This window comes from Carcharodon carcharias, assembly GCF_017639515.1.
Source record: "Carcharodon carcharias isolate sCarCar2 chromosome 37 unlocalized genomic scaffold, sCarCar2.pri SUPER_37_unloc_4, whole genome shotgun sequence".
NCBI classification, from domain to species: domain Eukaryota; kingdom Metazoa; phylum Chordata; class Chondrichthyes; order Lamniformes; family Lamnidae; genus Carcharodon; species Carcharodon carcharias.
In genome coordinates this window covers 128,177-138,971 of record NW_024470769.1, presented here as the reverse complement: position 1 = coordinate 138,971, position 10,795 = coordinate 128,177, and the positions used below count along the sequence as shown (strand labels likewise).

The 10,795-nt window shown below is 51.4% G+C and overlaps 1 protein-coding gene across 2 annotated transcripts in view; it reads left to right on the top strand.

The window, feature by feature from the left end:
* The first annotated feature begins 5,806 nt into the window (after positions 1 to 5,806).
* The window catches only part of otub1b (OTU deubiquitinase, ubiquitin aldehyde binding 1b), a 31,377-nt gene continuing 26,388 nt past the window's right edge, over positions 5,807 to 10,795 (top strand). The window contains exons 1-2 of one of the 2 annotated variants that reach the window (XM_041182086.1): positions 5,807 to 5,869; positions 10,311 to 10,388. In XM_041182086.1, the coding sequence (XP_041038020.1) occupies positions 5,827 to 5,869; positions 10,311 to 10,388 (121 nt within the window). In that variant the 5' untranslated portion in view covers positions 5,807 to 5,826. The remainder of the gene's footprint in view (positions 5,870 to 10,310; positions 10,389 to 10,795) is intronic. The other variant, XM_041182087.1, reaches the window with a different exon arrangement.

Below are 10,795 nucleotides of genomic sequence, written 5' to 3'. Positions count from 1 at the left end.
TTACTCTAATCTAGGTGTTACTCTGACCCCGATGTTACTCTGACCCCAGTGTTACTCTGATCCTGTGTTACTCTGACCCCGGTGTTACTCTGATCCTGTGTTCCTCTGACCCTGGTGTTACTCTTATCCTGGTGTTACTCTGATCCTGTATTATTCTGATCCTGTGTTACTCTGACCCTGGTGCTAGTCTGATCCTATGTTACTCTGACACTGATGTTACTCTGACCACAGTGTTACTATGATCCTGTGTTACTCTGACCCCGGTGTTACTCTGACCCTGGTGTTACTCTGATCCTGGTGTTACTCTGATCCTGGTTTTACTCTGTCCCTGTGTTACTCTGATCCTGGTGTTAATCTGATCCTAGTGTTACTCTGATCCTATGTTACTCTGACCCTGTGTTACTATGACCCCAGTTTTAAACTGATCCTGTGTTACTCTGACCCCAATATTAATCTTATCCTGTGTTACTCTGATCCCTATGTTACTCTGACCCCGGTGTTACTCTGACTCCGGTGTTACTCTGATCCTGTGTTACTCTGACTCTGGTGTTACTCTGACCCTGGAGTTACTCTGACCCTGGTGTTACTCTGACCCTGGTGATATTCTGACCCCGGTGTTACTCTGATCTTGGTGTTAATCTGATGCTGTGTTACTCTGACCCTGGTGTTACTCTGTCCCCGGTGTTACTCTGATCCTGATGTTACATCGACCCTGTGTTACACTGACACTGGTGTTCCTCTAACCACGGTGTTACTCTGAACCTGTGTTACACTGATCCCGGTGTTATTCTGACCCCGGTGTTACTCTAACCCCAATGTTACTCTGTCCCCGATGTTAGTCTGACCCCGGTGTTCCTCTGATTCTGTGTTACTCTAATTTACGTGTTACTCTGACCCCGCTGTTACTCTGACCCTGCTGTTACTCTAATCCTGTTTTACTCTGATCCTGTGTTACCCTGACTCCGGTGTTACTCTGACCCCGATGTTACTCTGACCCTGTATTACTCTGATCCTAGTGTTAATCTGATCCTGGTGTTACTCTGACCCTGTGTTACTCTGATCCTGGTGTTAATCTGATCCTGTGTTACTCTGATCTGTGTTACTCTGATCCTGTGTTACTCTGATCCCGGTGTTACGCTGATCCTGGTGTTACTCTGATCCTGTGTTACTCTGACCCCAGTGTTAATCTGATCCTGTGTTACTCTGACCCCGGTGTTACTCTGATCCTGTGTTACTATGATCCTGGTGTTACTCTGACCCCGTGTTACTCTGATCCTGTGTTACTCTGACCCCGGTGTTACTCTGATCCTGTGTTACTCTGACCCTGGTGTTACTCTGATCCTGGTGTTACTCTGATCCTGTCTTACTGTAATCTAGGTGTTACTCTGACCCCGCTGTTACTCTGACCCCGCTGTTACTCTGATCCTGTGTTACTCTGACCCTGGCGTTACTCTGACCCCGATGTTACTCTGACCCTGTATTACTCTGATCCTGGTGTTAATCTGATCCTGGTGTTACTCTAATCCCGTGTTACTCTGATGCTGTGTTACTCTGACCCCGGTGTTCCTCTGATTCTGTGTTACTCTGATCCTGTCTTACTCTAATCTAGGTGTTACTCTGACCCCGGTGTTACTCTGACCCCGCTGTTACTCTGATCCTGTGTTACTCTGACCCTGATGTTACTCTAATCCTGTGCTACTCTGACCCTGGTGATACTCTGATCCTGTGTTACTCTGACCCTAGTAATACTCTGACCCTTATGTTACTCTGATCCTGTGATACTCTGACCCTGATGTTACTCTGATCCAGTGTTACTTTGACCCTGAACCCAGGCGAACGATGTGGTACTGGGTCGCTGAGAGGATTTTCATGACACGTGACTAGGCCCCGCCCCGATGCTGTCACGTGCCCGAGGTAGCGTCACGTTGATCACGTGCCCGCCTGAATTTCCGCCCACATCACGTGGCCCGCTGTAGTTCCGGCCCCGCTCCATCACGTGTCCGGCTTCATTTCCGGCCCCGCTCCGTCACGTGTCCTGTTTCCATTTCCAGCCCCTTCCTGTCACGTGTCCGTCTCCATTTCCGGCTCCGCCCCGTTACGTGTTTGTCTCCATTTCCGGCCCCGCCCCGTCACGTGTCCGGCTCCATTTCCGCTCACCTTGCCGCCATGTCTGCTGTGCTCAGAGGGATTCTCGGCCTTTCGGCTCCGCTCCGCCCGGTTCTGCTCGGCCAACGGGCCCGGCTCACCGGCAAAATCTCCGCCCGGGAGATCGGCACCGCGGTGAGTGTCAGACACCCGGTCACCCCGACAGTGCAGCGCTCCCTCAGCACTGACCCTCCGACAGTGCAGCACTCCCTCAGTACTGACCCTCTGACAGTGCAGCGCTCCCTCAGCACTGACCCTCCGACAGTGCGGCACTCCCTCAGTACTGACCCTCCGACAGTGCGGCACTCCCTCAGCACTGACCCTCCGACAGTGCGGCACTCCCTCAGTACTGACCCTCCGACAGTGCGGCGCTCCCTCAGTACTGACCCTCTGACAGTGCGGCACTCCCTCAGCACTGACCCTCCGACAGTGCGGCGCTCCCTCAGCACTCACCCTCCGACAGTGCGGCGCTCCCTCAGTACTGACCCTCCGACAGTGCGGCACTCCCTCAGCACTGACCCTCTGACAGTGCAGCGCTCCCTCAGTACTGACCCTCTGACAGTGCGGCACTCCCTCAGTACTGACCCTCCGACAGTGCAGCACTCCCTCAGTACTGACCCTCTGACAGTGCGGCACTCCCTCAGTACTGACCCTCCGACAGTGCGGCGCTCCCTCAGTACTGACCCTCTGACAGTGCGGCGCCCCCTCAGTGCTGACCCTCTGACAGTGCGGCACTCCCTCAGCACTGACCCTCTGACAGTGCAGCGCTCCCTCAGTACTGACCCTCTGACAGTGCAGCACTCCCTCAGTACTGACCCTCTGACAGTGCAGCACTCCCTCAGTACTGACCCTCTGACAGTGCGGCACTCCCTCAGTACTGACCCTCTGACAGTGCAGCACTCCCTCAGTACTGACCCTCTGACAGTGCAGCACTCCCTCAGTACTGACCCTCTGACAGTGCAGCACTCCCTCAGCACTGACCCTCTGACAGTGCAGCACTCCCTCAGTACTGACCCTCTGACAGTGCGGCACTCCCTCAGTACTGACATTCTGACAGTGTAGCACTCCCTCAGTACTGACATTCTGACAGTGCAGCACTCCCTCAGCACTGACCCTCCGACAGTGCAGCACTCCCTCAGTACTGACCCTCCGACAGTGCAGCACTCCCTCAGTACTGACCCTCTGACAGTGCGGCACTCCCTCAGTACTGACCGTCTGACAGTGCAGCACTCCCTCAGTACTGAGCCTCTGACAGTGCAGCCTTCCCTCTGTACTGACCCTCTGACAGTGCAGCACTCCCTCAGTACTGACCCTCCGACAATGCAGCACTCCCTCAGTACTGACCGTCTGGCAGTGCAGCACTCCCTCAGTACTGACCCTCCGACAATGCAGCACTCCCTCAGTACTGACCCTCCGACAATGCAGCACTCCCTCAGTACTGACCCTCCGACAATGCAGCACTCCCTCAGTACTGACCCTCCGACAGTGCGGTGCTCCCTCAGTACTGACCCTCCGACAGTGCGGCACTCCCTCAGCACTGACCCTCTGACAGTGCGGTGCTCCCTCAGTACTGACCCTCCGACAGTGCGGCACTCCCTCAGCACTGACCCTCCGACAGTGCAGCACTCCTTCAGTACTGACCCTCTGACAGTGCAGCACTCCCTCAGTACTGACCCTCCGACAGTGCAGCACTCCCTCAGTACTGACCCTCCGACAGTGCGGCACTCCCTCAGTACTGACCCTCCGACAGTGCGGCACTCCCTCAGTACTGACTCTCTGACAGTGCGGCACTCCCTCAGTACTGACCCTCCGACAATGCGGCGCTCCCTCAGTATTGTGTGTATCTGCTCCTCAGTGTTCTGTTGGTGCTCTGACTCCTTTGTGCTTTGTGTTTCTGAGAGAATTTCCGGGGAGGGTTGGGCCCCCTTTACTTGCACCTGAAGTGGGACGTTACCGGCAGCTTTGCTGTTTAAAGGGATGAGGGTGTCAGCAGCTCCCTGTGTGCCCTGTTTGCTCTGTTGTTCTGTAAAGGGATTTTCCCGGTGTGACTACCAGCCGGTGGCTCTCAGTGTCACTGTAACCTTACTGTCTGCCCATACGTTATCTTGTCTCTGTCTGTCTCTCTCTCCTATAGGAGTCGGTGATTGGACTCAGTGTAATGTCAGCTGTGATGCTGGTCCCTGCAGGCTGGTTTCTGGCTCACATCGAGAACTACAAGAATCGGGAATGAAGGAGTATCCACAGCCTGACCAAGAAACCAAAAGCTCAAGGTTTAACCCTCCGTTCTCTCTCCCCTTGAGCTCTGTCTGTCAGATCAACATTCCAGCTGTGTCTCTAGGAACCATTCTTCACTGCAATGTTAAACATTTCCTTTGTCAATTGATGCTGTAGCTGATGTCAGTTACAATAAAGTTTATTTAAAATGTCTGCTGTGTATAATGTGTGATGTTGAGGAGGTGGATGGGGAGTCAGTGTACTCACACCCTTGCTTGGTGAGCGTGCTGTGTCAGTACTGTGTATGGTGCTGAGGCTCTCTCAGCAACGGAGTGGTGATGTGGGCTCAGGCTCGGAGTGTGTCGGAAGCTAATCCCGCGTTCATCCCTTGGATTACATTCCCAGTTAGCTGCTCAAATGGATCTCGTGCAACTGGATCTGACCTGTTGACTACCCTGCAATCCAGGATCACAGAGGAGCTGGAGCCTCGAGTCTCGGAGCAGGTTCCTCCTTATAACAAGGACCAGCGCTGGCCGGTGGGTGGGGTGGGGTTGGGGGTGGGGGGGGGGGGGGTGCAGCAGGAGGAAGCTCCCAAGACTGTTCCGCAATTTGATGAGAACATGGCTGATCTGTAACCTTATTCCGCGTACCCACCTTTACCTCGTATCCTTTGGACTTTGGCGGATTTTGTGAACCAATTTAAAATTAATAATGGGCGTATTTTCCCATGTTCCCTTCACAATGTTGTTGAGTACGTCCCTGCTTTTTAAATAGATTTTTGTTTATATAAGTGCGAAGGTTTATGGCCGGGGAAGGCCCACGCGGCGCTTCCGCCTCACGCCTGTGCGGTCGGTGATTGGCTGCGATGCCCAGTGCCCCCTGCTGCTGGTGGGTGAGGTTCCCGTCTTCTAGCAGCTCTCGTGCTGAGAGATTGGGCTCTGATTTTTAACTCTCTTCTCCCCCTCCCCATCCCAGTCCCAGAGCACCCGGGGCAATGTCTCGGGGTGAGGGGCTGGGGTGGGGGGGGGGGGAGGTTTATCCGGCCGTCGTTCCAAACTCCGGCCTCTTTCTCCGTGAGGCCGGATGCTGAGCAGCAGGAGCTGGGTAACTTGGCGACGGAGGGTGAAGAAGGGCTGGGGCTCCTGTGGCCATGAGGAAGTGTGGCCGAGATTGGGAACTCACTCCAACCTGGAGAGTTACAGGTGCTGATGCTCCCTCGCCTCCCATTGGCTGACTGCCCTCCTTGGCCATTGGTTGGGGAGGGGGAGGGGGAGGGGGAGGGAAGAACCGGAAGTGGGTGAAAAAAGGACCGGAAACGGAGTGGTCACAAAAACACCCCGGAAAGTGTGGGGGTAAAAAAAGGACCGGAAGTGGGGCGGAAGCGTGCCGGAAGTGGGTAGGAAGGGACCGGAAGCGTTGCGCCGGAAGTGGCGGCAGAGCTCCCAGCAACCCCCGCGCGTGTGGAAGATGGCGGCCGAACAGCAGGAGCCGGCGATGCTCGATGTGGAAGGTACCAGGGGTGGGGGTGAGCGTGAGGGTCGGGGGCCCGGGCCGGAGGGAAGCCGGCTCAGTGCGGGAGACGGAGCTGGAGATCCGGGGAGGGGGGGAATCGGAATCCGAGGCCCCGCTCCCGGGTTAGTGAGGTGGGGGTGGGGAATGTGGGTAAGGGGGTTTGTGGGGGTGGGGAATGTGGGTAAGGTGGTGTGTGGGGGTAGGGAATGGGGGTAAGGGGGGTGTGTGGGGGTAGGGAATGGGGGTAAGAGGGTTGTGTGGTTGTGGGGAATGGGGTAAGGGGGTTTGTGGGGGTGGGGAATGTAGTAAGGGGGTGTGGGGGTGGGGAATGGGGGTAAGGGGGGTGTGTGGGGGTGGGGAATGGGGTAAGTGGGTGTGTGGGGGTGAGTAATGGGAATAAGGGGTGTGTGTGGGGGTGGGGAATGGGGTAAGGGGTGAGAAATGGGGGTAAGGGGTGTCTGGGTGTCGGAGGGGTGAGGAATAGGGTGGGAGTCCGAGACATGGATTCAGCTTCATCCCCCCCTCCCGCTAATTCCCTGGAGAATGAACATCTCTCTGGCCCTAAGGCATCATTTGGGAATCTGCTGGGGGTGAGTTTCTTTCCTCTGGCTCGCTCTGGTGTCCACCCTGAACTCCCACCAGCTTCCCTCTTCACAAAGACAGCAATCCTGCCTGATCCATGATGCAATAATATGTACAGGTGGTTAATGTTTGTGCCCTCAATCCGTTCGCAGGATCACATTGTCATGGTGGTGTCTGTGTCTCCAAAAATCATTCTGAACAAGCAGTGGTGAGGCTGATAAATCACTGACCTCCAGCTGTGTAACTGCACAAAGAGAGGTTACATTATGAGGACAGGTCACACAGACTGGGCTTGTGTTCCCTCGGGTGTAGAAGGTTAACGTGGGATTGCACAAAGGGGAGTGGAAATCAGGAACCCTCTCCCCCCCGCTGAAAACGGTGTCGAGGCTGGGGGCCAACTGAAAACCTCAAAGCTAAGCCGGGTAGATTTTGGTAAGGGGATTAAGGGTTACCAAACCAGGGCAGGTAGATGGAATGAAGATACAGATCAGCCATGATCTAATTGCACAACGGAACAGCATTGAGGGGCTGAATGGCCTGTTGTTCCTTGTCAGGAGATCTGAGTGAGGTGAAAGCACTTTGTACATTTAGAATGAGACCTGATGGATTGTATTCAGCTGACTGGAATGTTGGGGAAGGTTGTCACTTTGGGACAGGGTGTGACCATGGGAGATGAGTGAGAATTCCTGGGGTTATGGATAATTTAGTGGTCTGGCTCCTGCTCCTGCAGTTCTTTGTAGGTGGGGGCAGAGAGAGGGCAGCTGCTTTCTGATATTAGCGGTGCTCCTGCTCCTGCCTGCTGTACTTGATTCCTGCTGCAAGGTCTCTGGATGTGTGCGGGGATGCAGTCCAAGCTGGTTGGGTCTGAGGTGGCGAATGGGCCTGTTGAATGAGATGTCCGAGGGCAGATTGGAGGTTGCAGAAAATGTTTTTTTTTTATCCATTGTGCTTTTAGCTCCAAGACAACATTTGAGGCAAACAATCTGTCTAGTTGAGTGCTCGATCTCAAAGCACACACGATGAATTCCTTCCAGACCACAATGCCTTGTTATGTGGGCACACACAGCTGGATAGCTGACCACATCTGTCTCGCAAACAGATGGAGGGGGTCAGAGTCACTTGGGGAGAATTTACTGCTCTTTGAATAGTGAGTGCTGTGGCTTATTTTAACCACACCTCCGTTTAAATAAAACCTCCCTCAACATTGTGCCAACCTCTCCCCTCCCCTCTGCCCCCTCAACTTGCACAACATGAATCTGGTCTTGGGGTTGGGGGCATGAACCCACCAGTTTCAAGTTACTGAGGCCTGAGTCCTGGTGACTGGGCCGAGCTGACTCTAGCATCTTGTGTTAAGGCTGATATACTGAGCACACTACATGTGAATTAGGAGCAGGAGGAGGCCATTCAGCCCCATGAGTCTGTTCCAGCATTTGATAAGATCATGGCTGATCTGGTTGTGGTCTCAACTCCCAATTCATCCCCCTCCACTATGACCCTTGACTCTCTTGTTAGTTAAGAACCTATCTAACTCCCCCTTAAAAATATGATGTCAACTTCGTCTCTGCACATGTGTGAACCAGAGCAGAGGTGCAGAGCAGTCCCAGTGACCATCTTTAATGGCAGTGGTGTTGGTGACACACAGTGTAAAAATATTCACTGACTCTGCCTCCACCATTCTCCGGGAAAAGCATTCCACAGACTCTCAACTCTCTGAAGGAACAAGTTTCTCCTCACCTCCGTCTTAAATGGGAGAGCCCGTATTTTTAAACTGTGCCCCCTGGTTCTAGTCTCTCCCACGGGGGGAAACATCCTCTCAGTTTCCAGCCTGTCAAACCTCCCCCCTCAGGATCCTTTATGTTTCAATAAGATCCCTTCTCATTCTTTTAAACTCCAATGGATACAGCTGAAGCCTGTCCAGCCTTTCTCATAAGATAACCCCCACCCCCCCATCCCAGGGGTCAGTGGATTGAATCTTGCCTGAACTGTTTCTAACACATTTATATCCTTCCTTAAATAAGGAGACCAAAACTACCCAGCACTCCAGATGTGGTCTCACCAACACCCTGTACAGCTGTAGCAAAACATCCCTACTTTTATATCCCAATCCCCTCACAATAAACATTCCACTTACCTTCCTAATCACTTGCTGTACCTGCATATTAACTTTACCTGATTCATGTACCAGGACACCCAGATCCCTCTGTACCACCACGTTTTGTGATCTCTCTATTTAAATAATTACTGCTTTTCTATTCTTTCTGCCAAAGTGGATAGGTTCACATTTCCCCACATTATGCTCCCATCTGCCAATTTTTTGCCCACTTGCTTAACCCATCTATGTCCCTTTGCCGACTCCTTACGTCCTCTTCACAACTTACTTTCCTACCTATCTGTGTGTCATCAGCAAATTTAGCAACCATACATTTGGTCCCTTCATCTAAGTCATTGATATAAATTGTAAATAGTTGAGGCTCCAGCACCGGTCCCTGTGACACTCCACTCACCACATCTTGCCAACCTGAAAATGACCCATTTATGCCTACTCTCTGTTTCCTGTTAGCTACCTATTCCTCTAGCTGTGCTAATATGTTACCCCCCTACACCATGAGCTCTTATTTTGCATAGTAACCTTTGATGTGGCACCTTCTCAAATGCCTCCTGGAAATCTAAGGACAGCACATCCAAGGTTCCCCTTTATCCACATTGCTTGTTACTTCCTCAAAGGACTCCAATAAATTAGTCAAACATGATTTCCCTTTCACAAAACCATGTTGACACAGCCTGATTGCATTGAGATTTTCTAAGTGCTCCACCATAACCTCCTTAGTAATAGATTCCACCAGTTTCCCTATGACAGATGTTAAGCTAACTGGCCTGTAGTTTCCTGCTTTCTGTCTCCCTCCCTTCCTGAATAGAGAAGTCACATTTGCTATTTTCCAATCTGGTGGGACCTTTCCAGAATCGAGGGAACTTTGGAAAATTAAAACCAATGCATCTACTATCTCAGAACCACTTCTTTAAAACCCTAGGATGAAGTCCATCAGGTCCTGGGGATTTATCAGCTTTTAGTTCTAATAATTTTCTCTGTACCCATTCCCTGGTGATTGTAATTGTTTTAAGTCCCTCCCTCCCACCTCTCGATTCACAACTATTTCGGGAGAGTTATTTGCATTCTCTCCAGTGAAGACAGATGCAAAATATCTGCTCAATTCATCCGCCATTTCCTTATTTTCCATTATTAATTCCCTAGACCCTGTCTTTAGAGACCAGCACTGAAGTTACTTCATCTTCCTTTTTAAATATCTGTACAAACTCTTCCTATCTGTTTTTATATTTCTAGCTAGCTTTTTCTCATACTCTAATTTCTCCCTCCTTATTAATCTTTTAGTTATTCTTTGCTGTTCTTTATATTCTGTCCAGTCTTGTGACCGTGGGATTATGCACCTTTTCTTTCAATTTGATGTTATCTTTAACTTCTTTAGTTGGCCATGGATGGTCTGTCTTACCCATAGAGTCTTTCTTTCTCTGTGGAATGTATCTTTTCAGAGTATTTTGAAATATCTCCTTAAAAGTCTGCCATTGCATCTCTACTGACCTAGCTTTTCATTTCCCAGTTCACTTTCGTCAGTTTTGTTTTCATACCCTCATAATAGCCTTATTTAAGTTTAAAACACTAGTCTTAGATCCACTCATCTCTCCCTCAAATTGGACCTGAAATTCAATCATGTTATGATCACTGCTACGTAGGGGCGCCTTTATAATGAGCTGTCTCATATCGACATGGCTCACTCTGCAGGCACCTTCTAAAGCTGATTCACAAGATCCACTCATTGTGATGGATTTTCTTCACTTGACAGCCATCCACATGAGTGAAGTGAGTCAGCCCAGCAGCTCAAGTCAACCAGTCTCCACCCACAGAACCTCTGAATCAGCAGGTGAGATACCTGGACCAAGCGGCTGTGTTCGACTTTGCAGTGTCTGCTTTGAGTGGTATGAAGTAGTATGGCTTCGCTCCTTAAAGGCTACAATGAGTTTATGATTGAGGAGTTGTTGTGCAGGGCCCAGACTTGGCTCCCTTTTCTTTGCTGAGGTTACAGGTACTGGTGGGAGTCCAGAAATAAAACCCATACTCCCCAGGTCCACTGAGAGATTCCCCGGTCAGGATTTCTGCATGTGCATTAATATTGAGTGAATCATGCTGCAGTCCCTGCCTGCAGCTCACAACTGGACTCCCGGCAGTTATGATGGATTCTGCAGTAGGTCAGCGCACCTGCACTCTACTTGATGAGGTATTGGATGGTGTCTGGCACCATAACTTTACAAGCCAAATTTCACTGGGGTA